Consider the following 23,858-nt stretch of genomic DNA (forward strand, 5'->3'; position numbering starts at 1 on the left):
AGAGAGAGGGGAGGGAAGGGGGGGGGGGCAGCAGAGATTCAACTTGTAAAAGCAGCGCCTCCCGCGTGGCCCCGCAATTACGTATGCACCTCTCTCAGACCCCGCGGGCTTCGCGGTTGGCTGCGCTTCCTTCCTGTCTGTGCCGCAACCACTGTGTGTATTATGCATCCCGCTCTCCGTGCACGTCCGCCTATCTTGTTTATTTCTTTTTTTAACACTGTGTCCCGTTTCTCTTCCTCCACCTCCTTCTCTCTCTCTCTCTCTCTCTCTCTCTCTCTCTCTCTCTCTCTCCTTCGAATAGTCGTGACTTCTATTGTTCTATGACTAAATTGTCGGAGAGAAATATCGCGCTAGCGAATATTAAAATCTGACCTAGTCCTATTAGTAATCCCAGTAAGCTAAATGATTCCGACTCGGGGCAACTTTCTCCTTGCGCATGTATATTACGGTTCCATTGTATATAATCGTTTACATGATATTCCGAGGTTTACGAAGCTAGAGAGAAATTTATATTTCTTTATGTAAATATAATTGTGTTACGTTGTTGTTTTAGAATTAAAATTTATCGTAATACTGTCGCGATGATTAAGAATATTTTGAAAAAGATATTCACCAGCTGTCAACACATTTTTCCGTTCTACTCATGTCAAAGCTCAACTGTCAAAACTCGGAACGAGAATCGGAGGTTTTCCTATAATCGTTTCGGCCGACGATAATTAAAAGCGACCGACTCGCCTTGCTGTTCTCGAAGTCAAAAAACGTCTCTCTCTCTCTCTCTCTCTCTCTGTTTCGGTAGATAAAAAGAAATCATCGACCGCGCTGGCGGCGAGACGCAAGAAACTCGCAAGTAAAACATCCGCGCTTTTTCCGCGTCGCGTCTCCTCGACGCGTACAATCGTACAGTAGATTTGATTCCGATTAGGAGCGTCGTTTTTTCAGGGCCACGAGCTAACAGAGGCCCGAGTATGATCGTCCGCGCACGTCGGCACGAATCAGGGATATCGCCTTCCACGGGCCTCCGAGATCTGGCCCGGCTGTATCGTGTTTCCTCCTCGGCTCCGCGCACACGCACACACTTTTTAGCCTTCCCTCTCGTTCTCTCTATCTCGTGCCTCTCCTCCTCCTTTTCCCTCCTACCCTCCCGGCACATCCAAGCGTCTCGAGTCCAAGCGACGCGTCCACCTTCTCTCCCTCCTCCGCGTTTCTTCTTCTTTTCGTTCTTCTCCTCGTCTTCTTTCTCGTTTCTCTCTTCTTCTCATTCTCTATTTCTACGCTTTTTCATGCTTGGCCAACGGCGAGGAACCGAAGGAGCGCTATCGAGATTACACACAATAGTGTACATACGCTATCGGCGTAAAACGCGCCTCTCTTACGAAATGGCTCTCTTCTCTGTAGGACGCCGTAAATTACTTGAAAATATAGAGTTCGAGAGGAATAATTTGCTTGTGATTCTGTTCTATATATCGTGCGAGAGAAGAATATTTGAAGCTTCTTACAGCCCCATTTTGACAAAATATTTAAAATAAAAATATCAACTATCAGATTCCAGAGAGAGAAAGAAAGAAATTTTTACATAAAAAAAAGAATAAGATTTTTGATCGAAACATTTAAAACATTTTCAGAGACGCTTATTGCCTTTTATTTTATCTCCCAAAGTTCTGCTTTGATTTGTTAAACTATTATCGCACGAATAACAAGTATATCTGTTTTCTCATTTATATAATCTGTCTCAGAACATCCTCTTGCAACTTCCTTTCGCCGCCGATACTTAACTTCGTCATCCTTCTTCGCTATTTCTTTTCTCTTTTATCCTCTCCCCATTACACATTAAGCATCGTTCATTTATGCTTTTTTATGCGCAACCAAATGTTTCCTGCTTTTGTCCTTTAATCTATCGAGACTTGACCTGCGGTATTCTTTGCCTCTTGCTGTCATTCGCGTTATAGAAGGGCGGCGGCGTGAATCGCTCGAAATGGAAAGTCATTTGTCAGGCAAAAGTCGAGAGAATGCACGAGAAGAGGTAGCACGTGGCTAACAACACGCACTTGCGTGTTCGAGAACACGCAGTGCTCGAGTGCGTCTCGTTGCACTCGAGCTGAATTAGCGTTGCGCTAAGAAAGTCCTGTCGCATGTCACAGTTGTCATTCCCCTCTCTTTCTCTCTCTCTCTCTCTCTCTCTCTCTTTAGAGTCTCCCAGTGGTACAATGTTTCGCTGCTATCAGCCGTGGTAAAAATTTAATTTTATTTTATATATATTTAATCAAGATAGGGCATCTCTAATCGCGGAGAAAAGGATGAGCAAAATGGCGATGCATCAAGGGAGACGCCTCGTTAATTAAATATAGAAATTCTAATTAATGAGGAGTGTTCCGTCTCATTCTCGCGGAGAGGTGACTGTTCGAAGGTCGTTGAACCGTATCGTCAAACACGCGAGAGAAAATACGACCCTGCGTGTAACGGATCTCCTTGTTATAAGGGCTCGAGGTTTAGTCGCCGCCTCGTTCCTTTTACAGAATTAACGTATTCCGATAGTAATGTATTTTTTTCTTTTTTTTTTCGACATTGTTTTCTTTTTCATATCTATATCAATATTCGCGATATTTTAATATCGGCAAGAAGGCGCGAATCCTTTAAGGCGACCGAAACACTAATCGAAAGTTTCTCGAAATTCCGGCGCGTCGGAATCAGTAAAGCGGACTTCGATCGATAAAAGATTATAATAAATTAGTTCCAAGATTACGCGCGTTAAAAAAGAATGAAAAGCGCACTCGCTTCTCCTGATATCGATTTTTTGAGAAGAAACCTCCGGTGGCGCTCGGTCGTTGAACCGTCGCGAGATTCTCAGGAAAGAAAACGTGCAGAGAGAGAGAGAGAGAGAGAGAGAGAGAGAGAAGAAACGGAAGACGATTTAAAAAAAAAAAAAAAAAAGATGGAAGAAAACGTGTGTACTTACTGTGGGCGTAGTGGGCCGCGGCTGCGGGGTGATGCGCCGTCGGTCCGGCGTGAGGGTAGTAACCCCTGTAGTCGCCAGGGTTGCCGACCACCCCGGCCACTCCGGCGCCCCCCGAAGGCGGCTCCAGCGACGACCTGGGTGGCTCATACCATCTAGCGGTGCTCGACTCGCTGCTCATGTCCATAGTGCGATCCGACGTGAGATCTCGATGCGTCCACGATCTCTCGGCAAAGAGAAACGCGAGCAGGTGGAGATGAAGGAGGAGGAAGAGGGAGTGGAAAACGTAATGAAGAGAGAGAGAAAGAGAGAAGAGAACGGCAGGCCAGGCAGGAAGATTAGGAACGCTGCCAAAAGCGCCTCTCTGCCTTTTCCGTCGTCCTCGCGACGCCCAGCGGGATCATAGGTAATCCTGATCTGATTTGCTGAGAGGATCACCAAAGGAATTTTCTTGCCGGTCTCCGCCCTGCAAAACACGTCGAATGGCACGGGTTAGCTCGAACCTTCTTTCATATGACAAGCGTCGCTTTGTTTCTTCGGTAATAATAGTCTGAGATGATTAGTAAAATTTGAAAAAAAAAAAAAAAATAATAATAATATATATATTTAAGAAACACGCGCATGCAAAATTATTTTGAGGAGCAACGATTCGATCGATTTAGACCCATCGAGTAAGATGCAACGTAATATTATATGCAGATGAGAAAGTTAAATGAGAAATGAGAAAGTTAATTGGTGCGTTTTAGACAAACGCGATAACGATGCAAAAATTTCCCTCCCCGCGATTTTATTGCCAATGAATAATTTCGCGATTTACATGGCGTGGCATTTTAATTGTACTACTCGAGAAAGAAGGGGACGGAGGAGGGGGGCGCAAAGACATAGATCGAGCCGCTTTAATAAGACGTCAGCGGCGTTTAATCCGAAAAAAATCTGTATTGCTTTAATTAACAGAATGAAAACGCAACCATCATCGGCTGCATCTCAATCGTCGTTTCGATCAAATCGTCGCATCGTCGGTGGCTCTCATGGATTCTGGATTCTGTGATACGCGAATAAAATATATTGTGTTCTTTTTCCGACCGTGCTTCTATTTCGTTGCAATTCATGTTTCCTCGACATTCAGAATATCTGACGTGAAAGAGCCTTTTAAATTCAATTTACACACCAGATATATAATCGAGCATATTGTACGAGTTTGATTTGACCAGCAGAACGCCGATATATTTTCTAATATTAAACCTGACGCGTGTAAAGTCTTTCGGACCCGCATAGACATGAGCGACTTTTCCAAGATCAAGACACACAGCACTACTTCCGAGAAAAAATCGAGATCCGATAAAATCGGGGAAGAGACACAAAGACAGCAGACTTACCGCAATGGAAGACTTAAAGCGCAACGTGTCGAAATCTGATAATCGATCAACGAGATCTACGGTAATTAGGTCCTGATCAGCGCTTCAGTGCGAACATACTGAGTATCGCTCGATCGACGATCAAGTGCTCAAAATGAATTATCAATCAACTTGCGTAGGCGATCAAGGTCATCGATGACGTAACTGAGACAGGTCGGTCGAATCCAGATAGAGAAACGCGAGAGGAAAAGAGACACTAAGAAAGAGAGGAGCGACGAAGTCTTATCGAGAGATGCGGAATTTTCGGAAATATTAGATAACAATCTCCTTCTCTTTTTTCTGGGAGGCCGTAAAGTTTCGACGACGGCGATTATTGTTATCGCGAAAAAAACAAGTACGAGTAAAAAAATTTTTTTCGAAGAACCGGTCCTCGAAGTCGGTTAATGTGTTTCATTTTCAATTCAAGTTCGCAAAAATAAGTGACAAATCTTTCGACTTACTGAGATCACACAATACACGTATCTTCCTTTAAGTGAAGTATGTGATCGTTTTCGCGCACATAAATTCTAACATTACATTTTTTCTCTTTCTTTTCCTCATACTTCGCGCTAACGCAAAAATTACTCGGCCAGAGCAAATAAAGCACTCGAAAACAATACGCGATAAGATACACACGAAAAAGCGTACATCGATAAGATTGATACCGCACGGAATGTGACACGCATATCCGATTAATTCTGATTGCCAAGCAATCGAGATTTTCCTGTCGTTATTAATGTATTATACAATAAGTTCTTACACAAATATATTACTTACATCAGAGAGATATATATAAAACACAATATATATAAAAAAATTAGTCAACGATTAATTATAGCATGTAAATTTTTAATATTACCTATCTCCTACAATATTTCTATTTAAAATATTTGGGAATTTCTTACAAATTGTGTAAATTTAATCAGTAAAGTCAATCAGAATATTATATACATAATAGGTATAGTACATTAATTAAATCCATCAAATAGTTCATTAATTAAGCTCATCGAAAGATATTGACGTCGCAGATTGTCGCCCAACTGGGCGGTTATCGTCGAAAACATCGAAACGATCGATCATAGATATAACTAAATTTGGACAGATCAATCAAACCGTATCGCCCGACACGATCGCAAGACGAGCTCGCGATTACTTTTTACAGAGATATCTCACGATCGGAATAATATTTTTTTCGGCAATATAAATCACGCGAGCCCCGCGCGCACGCACATACATTCACTTTATCGCGTTCATATAGCGGTCGTTTGAACCCATTAATATGCTCGAAATATTTACTACCGCGAAGATATATATTCTCGCAGCTTTTTAAATATTCACTAATACTCATTTTCTCCAAAAGAGGAACGGAAAAAAGGAGAGTACAACTTTGTTTCTTGTCCATTTCTCATCTTGTTCTCCGCGATGTCTTTTCTGTGAGAGGAAAAAAAAAAATTCCTAGTCTGATCTCACGGTCAAAAAAAAAGAAAAAAAAGAAAAAAAAAAAAAGAGCGCAGAGAAAATTTCCTAATCTAAAACGCGCACATACACATACTCGGCTTCCCTCTTCCTCCTGTCTTGAGATAATCAGACTCTTGACCGATATGCACTTTCGACGGATCACTCGCACAAATCGTGCGGGTCCGATCTCATCGATCTGATAATCGCGATAACGATTAACCCTGGGCTAGATAAGCGGCCAACCACGAAAATAAATCGTAGACTTTAACCGAGAGCGAAATATTACGACATTCGACGCGTGCGAGAGAACGAAGGACGATCCGAAGAACAAAAAAAAGACTCGGGGAATTTTCTACGCGCGAATCGCGATAAGCGGTCGTGCTTCCTAGATCGATTTATCGTATTACGTACGATGACCATGACGAGAACAGGTTCGAGGAAATTGGAACGCGTCCGTTCAACCGCCTAAGAAATAACCATTACAGTTGATATAAGTATATATATTTTTCATATATATATATATATATATATATATATATATATATATATATATATACTCATATATTTGTTTACTGCGATAAAGATGATCTCACCGGTACTTTGACATAACGAGTTTTCGCTGGACTTTCCTCGTGATAACGCGATCTGTCGATCTGTCATCGCGATGGTAAATTACGCGAGAGATTAACTCAGCAGGCAAAAATCGCTCATTTTTTTTTCAAATTATCTAAAAATCTATTCTGTATATAAATCACGCATTCGATATTATTGAACTGTAACAGATGCGATTCGATATCCCGTGTTTATTTTCAGAATTCGATTCTAATTTGCCAAAACTGTAATCTCGAGAAGCGCTAATTATATTAAGACTGCCGCGTTGGGTCTTATCTCTAGACTCCGTGTTACATCATCGTGTCCACTCTCGACGAAACTCCATCGGCGCGCGTTTCCCGATCACGTATCATGCGATCACTAATCTTATCGAAATTCGTTAATCTGAAAAAGCGCCCGCGGCCGTGTCGACCAACACATATGCTCCAAACATATATACGCGATATCGAAATTAACGGACGGAGGAGTTGAACGACAATAACGGAATTCTATTTCATTTATGTCATTCTAATAGAATGGTGTCTTTATTTGATCGCGGCACGTTCCAATATCCTAGGATTAGAACAACTAGTTGAATTAGATCAGATCTGGCCTTGTAACTTGAAAGTACAAGGGCGAATATTCCACATTTCAATATACATCGCATTTCATTATTCTCCACTTTCAACGCGTAGAATGACATAGTTATATCAGTCTCGCAAAGTATTCAATTAAGTAATAACTATCGATAAAGAAATGTTTGTTTTCAGATTGACCGTTGAAATGATTCGTCAAGTGGAATGCGTCGTATTTCAACATGAGAAATATAAACAGCTGTCAGCGCGTTTGTCGCTCAAAAATTCAAAAAGCTTTTCATGTGATAACCGAATATCCTCGATATTGCCACATTAAACATCATTGCAACATGTTTCACGATCCTCGACGCTTTACTCGCGCTGACGTTGCCAAGGATTCGGTCCGTACGAGTCGGATTCACCGCAAAACACGGTTTCTAACGGCGACTAGAATGCGATAGAAACCCAAAAAACGAGTGGACAAACGGGGAGCGAAGAATGGAATCATCGGTCCGTGGCACGCACTGTCACGAGTGTCACTGTCACCGAGAAACGTCATCGTTTCGACGCAACGTGCAAGCTCGGAAAAGAGCGAATCCGTCGGAACCGACGGCTCGAGAGTGAAACAATCGAGAGCCGGCGATAACGCGGTAACGCGATATTCCCCTTTTGCTGGAGAAAAAAAAACATGTTTCTCGAAGATCGAAAGATCATCGATCGAGTGACATCCGGAGTGACGTTTGAAGTTCGAGGTTGAAGGTGGATTTTTTTAAACGGAAATTTTGTACCCTTTTTGAATCTAATATCTTCTTTGAACACAGAGCATTTTTTTTAAACCATTTAATTTACGATTTTATCACGAGCTCCTCTTTAAGCCTCCAAGTGGAAAATTTCCTTTACCGCTCAAATTCTATTTTAAATTTTTCGAAATCCATAAACACGAGAAAAGCAAAGACGAAATATTGACACATCTTTCTTACATCCAGTACACAAATACATACGAAGAGAGACAAGACAGCACAAACAACGCAAAACTTTTAATGTTTTATTATGAATCAATGAAACACCCGTCGGGCCTCGTACGCGTCTATTTACTAATATTTTGCAAAAAAAAACACCAAACAACATTGACTGCCTGAGTCAATGCTGCGAGTAAGATGATACATTTTTACATTAAAAATAATTCCGAACATAGGCGTTAAAATGTTTTATAAAAATAGAAATTGTTTTTAATTAGAAATTGAATATAACGAAGAGGAAAAAAAAATAACAACCTTTGTGTTTCGCGTCGACTGTACACATTTACATAAATATTATTTTTGCGTGCTTAGCAACGATTAATCTAGATTTTTGCAAAGACCATTAACAATAAGATTCACATACACAACAGATAAAAATGTGTTGATAAAACAGACATTAAATCAATGATAAACCGTACGCGGTTATTTACATCAGAGTATAATCAGTTTTGTACGACAGCGAAAAAAGAAATTCATGTGTATAACGTTAACAGTTTTACGAGAATAAAATTCCAGGTTCGCGATATCTCACATTTATTAGGAGTGAAGGAGTGTTATCTCGTGGGGAGAGCAGCTTCCATCGTGAATGACGCGAGTGTGTGGAATTGTCAAAATTGGACGCGGGGGAGGGAGAGGAGAAAACCGTGATGGGGCGAATTTAACGACACTTTTCGAGCGTAAAATGTCGCGTCGCGTTATAGGTTAGGTATCTGCCGGTGACAGGGCGTAGAAAAAGGGTCTTCCCGGTTCGCAGATCCTAGGCCGCTGACCGGTTTACCTGCGCCGTCGGAATCCGTCTGACTATCCCGGTTATATTTCGCTCAACGCGCTCTCAATTCGGCTCGGCGCCGCTCGTCGTCTCGTCCCGGCTCGTCCCGTCAAACAAGACGATTGTATAACCGTGCATAAAAGATTTTTAGACCGGGAAAAGACAACGTAGGCGACACAAAGTAATAAGCGACACGCGATTCGATTGTAATATCGAAGATTTTCGGGGAGGAGATTAAATAAGGAAGAACCGATTACGATTAAACGGACTTCTTTCTAATCTTATTACGTAGCCGGAGAAAAGTCCAATATATACATATATGCGATCTATAAGATTCTTATTTTGTTATGACGAGCCTCGACAGTTGTTGTCATTGTATTGTTGTTATTGATCGGGTAAAATCAAAATAAACGCGAGGATAAATAATAAAAGATGATTAGTTATCGTTAATGATAAATATCAATAGAAACGCGATGTCTCTCGATTAGACAAAAGTCTTGCCAATCTTGATTTCGATAATCTCTAATCGTTATAAATAAAAACTATTTGAAGAATTCGATAGATGAGATTCGATACAAAAGAGTACATTTAACACTAGTTCTCTATGATTTTCTTTCCATGATATTTCATCCAATTACGACGCTTTTAAGTCTTTGCGGTGATAGTTTAACAAGTTTTCGCGAAGATCTCTCTCGAGACACGCGTCGCGATTAATCCGATTTACGTTCTCGATCGTGATTAGGCGACGTTTATACTTATTCTTTATCGAATCGACGATTTGGATGCCGGGAGTGGGTTCGATAAAAGGAAAAGCAGCGGCGCCCCCTCGTCCTCTTTCGCGAAATGATTACGGCCATTGAAAAATGTCGATTTTGTCCGTTCTTACCTTATCTTTCCGGCGGCAATCCCGGCGGGCAAGATAATACGTTGACTAGTTTGTACGTTACGCCGGATGCGACGGAGGATATATATATATATATGTATATAATATCGTCGTTATCACTAAGTTAGCACCAACACACTGCACCGTACATCACACACACAGCACATTGTAACGTTCGTGGAGTGTTAGCCCCGTGGCGGGCGATTCGATTCCGACTTCCCCGTCTTTCCTCGCTTCTTCTTTCCCGTTCTCTCTCTCTCTCTTACCCTCTCGTCCCGTCAATCGAGCGCCGAGAAACGAAGATTCCGCGACGAAACTCGACGTCTCTCTCACTTTGCAAAGTGCAAGTTTGCGCGCGAACTCGTTGCATCCGTCGCTCCGTCTTCCGCCATGAAATACGCGCACATACAGTCCGTAACTTTTCTTCGAGAGTCTCTCCTTAATCACGCTCGAGAACAAACGCAGCTGCGTGGTGTCTTCTTTTTCCCCTGTCCTCTCTCTCTTTTCTTTTTTCTCTTTTTTTTTCGAAAAACTCACGCACGCACGCGCGCGAACCCGAGTCAATGCGACTGTCGTGGCAACCGGCGCGAAACTAAGCGCATGAAAACACCGCGCCGCACGAGCCCCCACGTTCACGCGCACTCGACAGTTTCCGCCGCCGTTCGGCGTCGTTCGGCGCCGCTCGGCCGGCAGCGGCGACGCCCCCTGACGGCGGCCCAACCTACCAGCGGGCGTAGCAGTCTTCTCCCCACTACCTTCTATCTTTCCGATGCGAGGTTTCTCCCTCCCCCTCTCCCCCCCCCGCCCTCGATCGATGCGTATACCGTTGCCCCGTGGCTGAATTGTTCCTCCGTCGACGATGTTATTGCCGCCGCTGTCAACGCCGATGATGAGAAAAAGCGAGAGAGAATGACACGCTAAAGGCGCGCTTTACGTAAAATTAGCGACGTAATAGCGGTAACGAATCTATTAGATGCACGCGGTCTCTCTCGAGAACGATCTCGTGTACGCTGGTCTTCTTGAGGATGACGCGAGACGCGAACGATTGATGAAGCTGAATTGAAATTTTTAGAATGTCGTGAAACGGGTTTCTATTGGTCGGCTGAATATTCATGAGATAGGCGGCGCACCCGCTTAACTTAGGCGTAATTTCTTTCGAGCATCGAGACCGCGTTCGGTCATTTATCTTGTCCGTACCGGTTTAGCGAGAGGTTAAACTATCGCTCTACGACACGCGTGTATACTTTTCGTCTTCCCCCGAGGACAAACGTACGAGTACACAAATCGTACGTACCATATATTCAGCTACTAATCGATTTATAAATTGTACGTTTAAATATAAATGTATTTATAAAGAGAATATGCACGTCATACTTGAGTATCTCTTCTTGAGGAGCGGGAAACGGACGATCTCTAGCCGGCATTAATATCGAAACGCGTTTCAGGATGCCCGGCAACGGGACGTCGTGCGCGAGCGGAAAATTCAATGTTCCCAGGCGGATTTAATGCAGTCCTCACCGATTGGCAGATACCGCGGCTCGACGGTGCCAAATCGTTCCATCAGGACGCACACGCACGATACATTTCTATAGCCTACTTTGAATATATCGCACAGCGCGAGAGCGTTGCTATTTATGCCGGCAATTTATCAAAGCTCCGGCCAATCGAAAATCTAACGTATCATCGTGGCGCAACGACGAATGAAATTATCGCGGATGATTCTTAATACTTTGCTCTCTCTTTCTCTCATATGCAACTGCAAAATTTTCCAAATTGCCCAGACAAAATTTTTCACGTTCGGACATTCCCTCTCTTTTTTATAACTCAAAATAAATTTATATTTTTGTTAAATAAAAATTAATATACAAAAATATAAAATTAATGTAATAAATTAATATAATACAAAGAAAAGAAAGAACTATAGGACATTGCCTTTATATGCATGTCTCGTTTTACTCTATATTTCTCCCGATGTCAAATCTGCGAACGTGTTTCGAATAATATGTCTCCGAAGTAATGACTCTCGCTCCCGCGAGGGATCAAATTACATTGCATTACATATTGCGAGCGCGGCTCGTTTACGCACTTCACGACGGAAAAGGAGATCGCGGTTATCTAGATGGCCGCACGAGCCCGGACGAGGTGTTGAATAATTCCGTCGGATCGGCGCGAGGCCGGTGGGTTCCCGCGACGAAAAAGAGACGCACCTATCACGCGCGATCGACCGATCCGAATTTAGATCGGATCGGGGAAAACGGGAGCCCGGAGCTCGCGCGCGCGCCCGAGTCACGTGTCCCGCGCGCGTAGATTACCGGCTAGGTATGTGCACACGCACACAATATCCATTTAATACACACACACACACACACGGATACGCTTCGCATATGTATACTCGCGGGCCGCCGATCTTGATGTCGGCGCGCGCGCGCGATATATCTAGATGAGATACCGCGATTAAGATACACACACGCCCTCCGAAATTCGAAGCCCTCTGAAATCCGAGCGAGATGCGCGACGACGATGACGATAATCTACCGTGTTACAGGTTGCCCCAGGTCGTGCGATCCGATAGCACCGCGAGAGACTTTCTGTCTCGCACTTCTGGCTTCCACTGCGCTAATTGCCGCCGGATGACGCCAATCTTGTCGTTTACATCGCATCTACTCTGGAGATACGGTAAGAGTGTTTGTGTATGCGGTTCCGTGTTCTTTCGAGATGATACGTCACAGATACATGGTGATTATAATACACGCCGTTTGAGAATTCTCAGCAGACTTTCGCGATTGCTGTTGTCGAAAAGTCTAGATTCTCAACGCTAGATTGGTTGACTAAATATCTAGTTACACAATGCAATGTCGTAATAAATAAATAATACAAATATCAATTTCTTGATTCTTTCATTGATTCGAAAACTCGCGAAGGGTAAGTAGATTATGCGGAGATTTTGTTCACTTCTTAGAACAAATCTCTAAAATATAGGATACTGACAAAAAATATTTGCACTAAAATTATGCAAGATTGATAAAAATGTAATATGATATAAACATAGTGAGTATGTAATTCTCTCCGAGTCTAATTTTTTGAGCAAGTAACGGTTCCAGGAAATGCGTTGCAATCGACAAAGCGCCGCACAACTTTTCGAAACAAACGTGCAATCGTGAGGCAAGAGCCCACGTAGATCTTGACGATTATGTTGCGCCAGGTAGTGGATCTAATCAATCTACCACCGAGAGGTGGGAGGATCTATTGCATAATCGAAAGCCTTCTCTCGCTCTCTATGTTTTTTTGCCGAATTAAAAATCTTAAAGGAGATCGCGCGATACCGTCCGTCTCGGACGACGTTCGTCCGGGAGGTACGAGAGAGAAGCGCCTTCGATTAAGCGGAAGCAAAATATCGCAATCAACGTTTCGCGATGGTAGATAAAAGCATGAGCGCGCGCGCGCGCGCGCCAGTCGTGTACGAAACGTTTGCAATTTTTCGCGAGGATTCCTCTGCAATACGCGCGCTCGTGCGCTGTACATACATACGCGAATGTATACGTGCCGTGATGATACAGCAGCAGCGGCGATGGAGAAGGGGATAGGGAGCAACGTCGTCGACGGTGGGGTAGAGAGAAGCGGCGGTGTGGGGTGGCGGCGTTGCCGGGTTGCCGGGTGGCTGGAGTACTCGGCGGTGTGTACAACCGAACAATCTGTAGAAGCTTGTCCAGGACGAGAGAAGTCCGTAGATCAGCCAATCAGATAGGCATACCCCCTCTCGTCCATTGTCACAAAATGGCGGCCCTAAATCAGCCTGACTCCGCCTATTGCGCTCCCCCACCTGAAGCGCCTCTAGCGGCGCGTCGTGAAAAACTCCGCCTATCGATTCATTTTTACCGCTCTTGTTTCTCCGTCTCTCTTCCTCTCTCTTTCCCTTTCTCTCTCCTTGCGTTCCTTCTAGAGTTCCGCGCGTTCCTTTTTCTACCACCCGTCGCCGCCGTCGCTTTCTCGTCGCTTTGCCCACTCGCTCTCTTCTCGCTTCCACCTCTCTCTCTCTCTCTCTCTCTCTTACTTCCTCTCTTTTAACAACCGGTCTCTCTATTCCATCGCACGCTATACGGAGCTACCGTGTCCATTCGCGTGTCCCCTCGATCTCGTTTCTCTGACATTTCCTCTCTCTTCTTCTCCCATCCAGCAAACTGTCGACTTACGTTCCGTCCTGTGACAATGTTTCAAAGAAACGGTAAATTTGATGATTGTAAAGCGAGAGAGAGGAGAGGAAGAGAGAGAGAGAGAGAGAGAAAAGGGATTGCTCCTTTAGATGACACAGCCTTTTCCACATATCTACTACAACTTGCCGAGAAACTTGAAAAGATTCGAAGAAGATGATACGAAAAGCTTTATAAATCCGTGATATCGCACATGACTCTCCGGGGGACATTTAGCATTAGATAAAACGGACGTTGAGTGTCAAATATTGCTTCCGTGGTAATAACTAACGATTAATCGCGTTGATACAATTTAATAGATAGATATAGATAGATGCTTAATAATTTAAATGTACGAGATCTCTTTTTACATATATTACTACTAATTTTAACGAAACACATGCATCGGAAAAATTCCATGTCTCGCTTAAGAAAAATAAAATATTTTAAAATTACAATACGCTTTAGAATGCGGAACAAGTAAAAGACACCATTAAGTATTCAGAAATAAATGATTGTTTACGAGCGCGTTTCGAAATATAATTAGTGATAATGGGGTTGAAATATCTTTTCGATTCGAAAGTCGTTTTGGCCTTTCATTTGTTCTACATTTGTTTTCGAGGCATAATATAATCGTCATAATAGTTTCCTAGAATACATTCTATAGAAAGTAAAAAATGATGACTAATGTCGTAAATATCGAGCTTATTATTAACTTGTATCAGCAGATTAGTATGCCGTTTCACTATCAATGCATTCTACAAGAAAATTAATTTAGGATTACAATGAGTAATAAGTAATAATACTGATAAAGCAGAACGAATAAAATGGAACGATAAGATTCGATTCCTCTGAATCAGGAATGCTTCGATAAGCTACGCGATTTCTCCTAAACGATCCACCCCTACCCGAGTATCGTCCCGATGCGCGACTGGTCGATGTTTTTACACAGATATTTTTCCGCTCTGATTTTTATTGAGAATCTCTCTTCCTTGGAAGGGGAAAGGAGGAAGGGACGCGTCGCGGAAAATAGTCATAAATTACGTAGCTACGTGAGTTTTCGAACGGCCGCGATATCGGCGGGGCGCGCGCCGATTTATTATTCTCCGCCGAAAATACGTGCAATGAGTACGACCGGAAAGAAGGGAAACCTCTTTTGTTTTTTTCCGAAAATATCTTTCGAAATGATAAACATCTACGAACAATGCAAAATGTTTATCAAGCGAGGAAGTAAAAATAATTTTCGCGTCTGTCCACAAAATATTATTCTCTATGCAGATTAATTCAAATACTTTTGCTTTATTCTGCATCGTTCTCTTAATAAATTCAGATTAACAAGAAAAATTAAAATAATATTTTAAAATATGGATTAATATGATATATACGGTAATATCGCTCATATTTCGCTCGCATATTTTCCTTCTTACGGAAAATCACAATTCCTCCTTCATTGACCTGCGTAACCGACGAGATAAGGGACTTCGGATAAAGAACCCGCGTTTAGAAAAGTAAGTGAACACACATTGTGTGTGTATGTGGATGAAGGCAGTAGGAAATGGCGAAAATAGAGAAAGAGGGCGAAAGAAGAGAGAAAAAAAAAGTGAACGCGCGCCAAAGGAGATACATTCTGGAGCACGGCAGTTCTCCAGGGTCTCCTTTCAGATAATGCGGGGTGTCGTTTCCTTCCTTTTTTTTCTTGGCCGGCGTTGGTCGTCCTCTCGAAAGTCAAATTCGCGCCGATAATAACTTTTCCTTGAGATTTCCTTTTGTTACCGGGATCCGCCGTCCGCTCGCAGACGCGTCCTCGGTGAAATTTTATCCGAAAACTCGTGAATAATGGATCAGGTTGTCAGATTATTCGGAGACTCCGACAACTTAGAGATATGACACTTGTGTGTTACAGACTTTAATTCATTTTGCTTTGTCTCCCGCGTAGAGTTCCGTATTAGTGGATGATTATTATAAAACTCTCTTTAGATCATATATCTTGCATTGAGTAAAATATGTGGAAAAGAAAATAATTGATTTCATATGCAGTTGAATAAATGAATTTAAAAAAATAGCTAATTTGAATGTTACAACTTTGTACTTGATAGCACGAAAGTACATAGATTAATTATCGCTTGCTAAATGAAATATTCGTGTTCAATGTCGTATGTAAAACACTGCCAGAGAGCACGCTAAGGACTGTGGTTAATGACTCAACGTCATCCATGGTAGCGAAATAGCATTTAGCCGACCATTATTAACTTTCGTACGACAGGATAATAATTTTTAAAAGACTAGTAATATTTTTTAAATCTACCAGACTTTTAGTAAAAATATATAAAGTAAACACAAAGTTACATCTTTTATTTCACGCGATACTAATTAAGCAAGCAAATAATCGGGCAAAAGAGAAACGCGAGGAAAAAAATATATTTATAGAGTAAAGTATAAAAATACTTACAGTTGGATAGCTCGGTTCTACACAACTTAATGCAGCAATCGGTAGCAAATATAGTGACACACATAGAAGTAGAAATACTCTCGTCGAGACACAGCATTCGAATATATTCACTTTATATGTTTGGCCAGCGTGTATTACGGAGCGAAGACGGAGACGGTATAATTAACAGAACAGGCTGCACCCTCCTTAATTGCGCTGCGTCCTCTTTCGTTTGCGTATTTTTGTTAATGCGTCCATTAGCCTCGTGGACAGCAGCCGAAGTCGTTCCGATACTTATCTACGTCTGATTAAAGCAAACGGGTTAATGTGTTCGATGAATCGGTAACGATCGAGAAACTATGACAATTATGACAACTATGTTGGTATGATCGTTAAAAACTCGTTTCTTTAATGACGTCGATCTCGAACAATCGTGTAGGATTATCACTCGTTGATGACATATTTTTCTGTAACAGAAAATAACATCGCAAAGTAGATATTATTTTCCACATGGACGACATTGAATATATTTATCATGGCTAAGGAATGAATAGAACATAAAATCTTTATGAGGATTTCGTGATTCGAGGGCAATTAATTAAAGAAGCCGCCAAAATCGGGTCGCCCACTCGTTCTTTCTTTCTCTTTCTTTCAGCTCGAAGTTCCTCACAATTTCGCTCGGTGCGAGGGAACTTTCCTACTTCTTTAGAAGTTCCTGGCAGATTTACCGTCTCCTAATAAATCGCCGGGGCGATTAGAATTAATGCCAGATTAATTCCAACGGCCTTGATAAATTCTTATCTCGCAGCCGCTTCTACCTCCGGGCTAAGAATGTAAGACTTTATTCGGGAGAAACTCGATTTCGCGTGGAATTACTAATTTTTTGCGAACAAGTGCGACTCCTCCCTCACTTTTGCCTTACGTATATATGTATATGCACATTTGCGTATGTATGTATAATGTAGAAAATTTATGACTTTTTTGCAAGATAAAACACACGGAATATAACATTGATATTTAAGTTGATGCTATAATTGCAAGCAATACGCAAATGATTACAAGGAAAAATGAAAGAATCATTAGAAATTGCTTCGAGAATTTATCTCCACGCACATATACGGTTCAGAATTAATCAAATTACGAAAATTGTTAATATTTTTGACGTCACGATAATCAACGTATGACTAGAACTAATATAAGTGTTTATCAGATGCACCTGCAACGTGAGATAAACGACAGGATGTTTGTGTATCATATATTCAATTTCTATCGGGACGATTGTGTAGAATCGAATGTCAGACAACGACGCGCGATAACGCAACGACGCTCGATAATCGGCTCGATAAAGGAATCGGGTGACGCTCGTATTTTCGGATCACAAAAATCGAATTCTTGCAGAGTCACAGAGCCACTTAGGCCGACTCTCGCTCGTTTATACATCGTGTATGGGTCGCGTCGGATGCGATTTCTGTAGTCACTTTGTTTTAATTGCGCATGGACGCGTGTCAGGAACGCGTGTTGTAAAGTGCGCGGGGTCTATCTGGAAAACGGGCAGAAGATGGTGAAAAAAGCTTAAAGGAAAGAGGAAGGGGAGAGGAGGGGAAACATCTGGCGCCTCTGTGATTACGTTAATGCACCGACACGACGATGCGTTTTCTAGAGCCGAAAGTTTAGCACGCGATGCGTCCTTTTCCCGATCTCTCTCTCTCTCTCTCTTTTTTTCTCTTCTTCCTCGGTCTCAGCCGTCTCTCGTTTCCTTCTCGGCCGGAATCTCGCGTCCGGGAATAATTTATTTTTTTTCGAATGGGCGGGTTTGTGTGATACGCCCGAAGCGGTGATGTTCGGATTATCGTTACTTTGTATGTACGCCAGAAGAGCTCGTAAGAGTTAATGAACTATCTTTTTACCCGTATGTAACGAAGAGTAGGGCTCCCGAGGCTCGTAATTTGTTGCGCGTATAATGGCTCGTTTCGCTTTCCCGTTAATAACACGGGGCGGATCGTCGAAAATTTCCGCGAAGCAAATATCGAGCAAAGTATCATGCGATATATTTGTGAGTGAGTGAGTATATTCGCATTGCAAAATTCCGGGCAATCTACATCAATTTTGATAGACGTCGCATGTTTTATCTTATTCGGTGGAATATACATGTGTTTACGATTTCGATATGCATTCTCTGTAACGGAATCTCGTGAACAAACAGGGCAGTAAAAATATTTACATTGTTAACAGTTCATCTCGCACACCATTCCAACTTATCGGAAGCATCTCGTGCGACAATGGAACAGTTTCGTCGGGAAATGGGAGAAAACAGGAGTAGGGGAGGTGAGGTCGCTCTGACAGGTTTTTGGCGTGGATCAACGATCCGCGAAGTCTTTACAATACACTTCTTGCACTTATCCAGTGTGTCACGACGAAAGAGAAAAAAAGAGGAGAGAGAGACGAGGGACTCCTTGAAGCTCCATAGATCTCGAAAAGACCAAAACATAAACCACGCGCAGCATCCGTACAATATGTCCTACTAGCTGCTCCGCCCTTCCGTCCCATCGCCCCCGATCCACCGCCACCTCCATTCGCAGCGTTCTCTTGGAAGGGACAAAGCCAGGCCAGAGTTATCTTGATGAACCCTAAGTATTACAAGACCTATTTGAAGAGGAGAGATAGGTTCTGGGGTGGGGGTAAGAGAGGGTGGACAGCGGGGCCGCACAATGAAGAAAAGAAAAGGAAAAGACACGAAAGGAAGAGAGACGGAGAAGAGTCTATCCACCTTGGAAAAGAGATCTTTCACGGTTGTCGATGCAACCGTGATAAGAAACGGCATTCTCCGTTGCTACTCTTTTACTACCATTACTACCACCGTCGCTATTGCCTCGTCGCTGCTGTGCGCGCTTTCTCGACGCTCCAACCGGGTCGCCGATCGGTGACAAACCGCTTCGCGAAATACTTTTCTTTCGTCAACAACAAGGGGGCGTGTATCAAAAGCTAAGGAATGCATTTCGACGTCCGATCGCTGCGAACTCGTCGCTTTGAATGGATGCTAAGTAGACGCTAAACATGTCTAAGTTTTATCATCTTTTTGCCTCATATTTATAATTGATTTTTTATGAGAATAAATTTTTAACAAAGATCGCTTGATAAAAAAATGCAAGTACTGCCGTCTATAATTTTACACGCAATCTTTTTTAAAATCTTTAAAATAATTTATAGTTTATAGTTTATTTATAATTTATTTATAATAGTTTATTTATAAAAGTATATAAACAATTGCTGTAGAAAAGAAACCGATCTAGATCCTTATCAAAAAGAGAAAGATTGACTTTTCCGAATTTTGTCGAAGAAGCAGCAGTTCGAAAGCATCGATGACGTTTCTGACAATGAAACACTCATCGTAAGGCTATCTCATTTTTGCCTGTTTTTGCAGTCGTAAATCATGGCTAATAGAATTAACGTGAGATTTATCAAATCGGGCGAATTTTTAAGGAAATCGAAACATGAAAACCGGTTGACGAATCGACGCTCTATAGTCTTTGTCATGTGGCACGATAAAAAAGATAAAACAGCTTAGATACGGTTAATTAACGATTCCGAATTTTCCTAAGACGACCTGAGGCGCCAGGGCGTTGTCGTCGCAGAGAGAGCGGTCACAGACCGACCACTCTATTTAGGAAAGAACAATTGAAACACAATTTCTGAAAGAATTCCACACCTAGTTTACCTGCATATCAAAGTATTGACGTATAGGCACGTGTGGTTATTCTTCTAGTCACAACTTACACTTGTTTACACTTGTCGATAGCAGAATAAAATTATCAACAGTAAAAATGCATTAAAAATTCATTCACAAATATTCCACTTATGACATTTATATTTTATAGAATAAATATTAAATATTAATATCTATAAAATATTATACATAATTAAATTCATTTATATATTAAATCATTATATTAAATAAGAAATATGAAGATGTATTTTCTCTCTTTCTGAAAAAAGTAAATAAAATTATAGAAATTTTCTAAATCTCGACTGTTTTTAAGATGACTTCTCCGACATTGCAGCGCAATTAAATAAAAGCTAAAGATGCAATCGGAATAAATTGAATATCAGATCGATATAAATAACATTTAAAAAAATTTCCTATCACAAAAAAGGTTAATAAACTGATATATCCGCACAAATAATTATTTCTATAAAATTTTTATTTTCTAATAAAAAATTTCTAATAAATTTCTAATAAAAAAATTATTTTTGTATGAGAGAGAGGTTTTTTTTTAAATCTTTATATGGGAAATAAAAAGGCATAGTTTTCACTTTATCTCCAGAAAATTATACCTCAAAGCTTTTCGTGAAGCAACTTGTTGAAAAAACGGATGTACAAGATATAATTGATAACCTCACTACTGATCGACAAGTGTTCGACGAGAAAACATTATCGTCAAAAGAAGGCAAAAAGAGCAAAAAATCAACATTATATTCGATGTTGGCGCTTCGAGACAGAACACAAGAGAATCAGGACGTAAAGTGTCCCATGATGGGTGCGGAGACGTCATGCGCGTTAGTCGATTCGACACGGTGATATTTTTAAATCCCGACGAACGGGCGTGTGCCTTACCTAGGCCAGAATCCCTCTAAACGCCGCTTAAATTTTTTATGGAAGAGCCTAGGCGCCGTCACGGATTCTCGTCTGCGAGTCGAACTGTCATCGCGTTAATTGTATTCGCGCGGTACCTAACGTAAGCCGGATCGAGCAATAGTATTAATTATATTCGATGTTACGATATTCCTTAGTTGTAACGACACTAACTTGAAGGTACGTTTATACTCCTGCAGAGTCCGATGCGCGCGTTTTGCATTCCTCTCTTATCTATTAGAGCGCTTCCATCTAGAAACGTGCAATCTGATCAAGTTGAGCGCGACAGCCGCTTGTTGTTACGAAGGATTACAGAACGAAAGAGGGGAGGGCACAATTACCGTTTAAATTAAACAAGCGGGAGTGTCGTCGCTAGTAAACGGACGAAGCGTGCCGTTTGATGTGAGGTAGATTTCCGGCAGCTCTTTTTTTTTGCCCCGCGACGCGGTAAATGAATACGATTATCTGCCCCATAGTCGAGCCTGCCTCCCATCCTCGCGAAGGAGATCGCCTAAACGGCCACTTATCTCGTTGCTCGTCCCGGTCGCTGAGATAAGAGCCTACATCGTGGTTTTACATCGTGTCGGGGCGTGTCGAACATACATCCGGCCCGGTTCTTTCCTCGTTTGTTCGAAATTGAAGTTTATCGATGCGCTTGTTGTCCGCCGCTCTTATCTTTGGCCCGAGGCGTGGTCATCCTCTTTCTCCTTCTTTTTCTTTTTCTTCTCTCTTTCTCTCTCATTTGTGCTGTTGCTTCTCTTCGCTTTTCGCAGATAACGCCAGAGAAGACCGGTCCCGAATATCAATCTTTCTCGCATGTCGTGATTTAACATTATATAAATAAATCTAGAAGAATTATATAAAGTTATATAAAATATAAATTAACTAGAAATGCATATTAATCATAAATACTACATTTGAATTGATTACATTTAAATTTATACCGAATCCTCGATGTGTCTCCATGTGAAGCTTTATGTATTTAAAGATCTAAGAATATTTCAGGAACGCGAGGGTGTGAAACGTTCTGAACTAAAGACGTCAGTCTTCGTAATCTTTGAATATCCTGAATACCCTTTTTCGTCACACTCTCCTTTCCCTTTCTCTTCCATTTACTATCTTCTTTTTTCTCGTCAAGAATTGTCGAGCTTCTATAGTTTTCACAAGGAATTTGAATCTTATGAAATACAATATATATGATATACTATTATCTATCTTTATTTTCGTATTATATAGTAATTTGTCAATTCTCCATTTAGCATAATTATCTAAAATTTCTAGTAAATTATTCAATAGATCTTATATTGCACTGTGCATAATTTTTTTTGCTTATAAAAAATTTATATTATTTATATTTATATATATTTTCGATTTTTTCTCTTAGCAAATTAATATAATATACATTATATTAGAATTTAAAAAATCAAAAAAAAAAAAAAATAAATAAAAACTATCTGAAAAGGAGAAACTTACGATAAAATTATCTCAGCCTGCATTTTTCTTCTGCCGTTTGATCATGTTTGTTTATTCGTTTGTGACGTTATAAGTAATAGTCAGCTCTCAATCTCAGCCGAATAATACTGTTGTTTCTTAAAATAATGTCAAGTGGCAGAAGCTTCGACATTCGGTTGGGGTAACCTGAAAATGAATGTAAATCTGTGCAGAAAACGACCTGAATAGGAATGGCCTTAAGTTCACGGATTATAGCTATTTACAGTAGCCCTCGGGGATCTGACCGACTTAGAATATACCGAATGGATAATGATAACTTAATGGATGCCTAATACGTGTCACAGTCATCTATATAAAGTTTGACAGACCTGAAGACGATACAGTGAACGATGAACTCGCTGTGACCTGTCGAACAAAAAAAAAAAAAGAAAAGTGTGAAATTAAAATTAAAGGATATGCATTTAAATAGAATGACGTATGATATGCATCCGAAAAGAGGTTGTCAAAAAAGAAAAGAATCCAATCTTATTTCGAACCCGGAGAAATCTCGGGTACAAAAGCGATTCTCTCTTCCAGTTGCTCCAGTTAACACTGAGCTTCTTAGCCTAATGCCCAGGCGCAGAAAGCGACCTACCTGTCATACTCTGATTTCCCCGATTTCGCGTACACTACCGCAACGGCCAATTTAGGCCCCGAGACCTAATTCCCGCCTGGAGAATTTTCCCCAGAAGGGTGAGGTGCACCCAGCTTAAGCACCAGGTACCCTGAGGCGAACTACATCCTCCGTAAGACACCCAATCAGTGTTTTTGGAGGCCTACCGATCCGAAATGTCGCAATGTCTTACGTGTTCCATTGTCCGTCTCAAATGGAGAAGCTGAGGTAAAAGAAGAGAAGGAAGAGGAGGGGTGGCAAAAGGAAAAGGGGGCGCCGGGCATTCTGCCTGCTTGCCTGCGCGCACGTTTGAAACTCCAGGAGAGACACTCCTAGAAGACGGCGGCGAGATATACTCCCTCGGCGCGAACACCACGGTTTTATGGTCGCCCGTGCCTGATTTATGGGACGATGCCAACCCTGTAAAATGTAAAAAGCGTCTCGTGCACGTAAGTCCCCCCTTGCGAACCCCTCATCACGAAACTTCTCTCCTGCATTCCCGAGGGATCGGCGAAGCGAGGAGGATCCACGCGTGTTCCAGACATATTTTTTTTAGTCATGTCGTTTTGTAGTCATGCCTTCCGTATTTTTGTAAATTTTCATTTTTTAATGGAGACATTTTGAATATCAATTTATAATTTTTGCATTTATAGTTAATGAAATTATTAATTAAAGGGTTAAATGATTGAATGGAAAATAAGGACAGCGCTTCGCTTTTTTTGATCTAAAAATCAAATCTTTGATATTACATATTTATCTGTTCTTTCTCCCCTTTTTTCTTTTTATAGAAATATAAAGGTAGAATAAGTTTTTGTCTTTTAATATATTTATAATTTTAATTATGATTTATAAACAATCCAAATTGTACGA

General features: G+C 41.4%; 1 protein-coding gene across 1 annotated transcript in view; it reads right to left on the reverse strand.

Annotated features, from left to right (window-relative positions):
* The window catches only part of LOC126853153 (GATA-binding factor C-like), a 71,915-nt gene extending 61,635 nt beyond the window's left edge, over positions 1-10,280 (reverse strand). Inside the window, exons 1-2 of the mRNA XM_050598671.1 lie at positions 9,643-10,280; positions 2,954-3,416 (exon numbers count right to left, since the gene is read on the reverse strand). Coding sequence (XP_050454628.1) covers positions 2,954-3,137 — 184 coding nt within the window. The 5' untranslated portion in view covers positions 3,138-3,416; positions 9,643-10,280. The remainder of the gene's footprint in view (positions 1-2,953; positions 3,417-9,642) is intronic.
* Between the last annotated feature and the right edge of the window lie 13,578 nt (positions 10,281-23,858).

This window comes from Cataglyphis hispanica, chromosome 11, assembly GCF_021464435.1.
Source record: "Cataglyphis hispanica isolate Lineage 1 chromosome 11, ULB_Chis1_1.0, whole genome shotgun sequence".
NCBI classification, from domain to species: Eukaryota; Metazoa; Arthropoda; class Insecta; order Hymenoptera; family Formicidae; genus Cataglyphis; species Cataglyphis hispanica.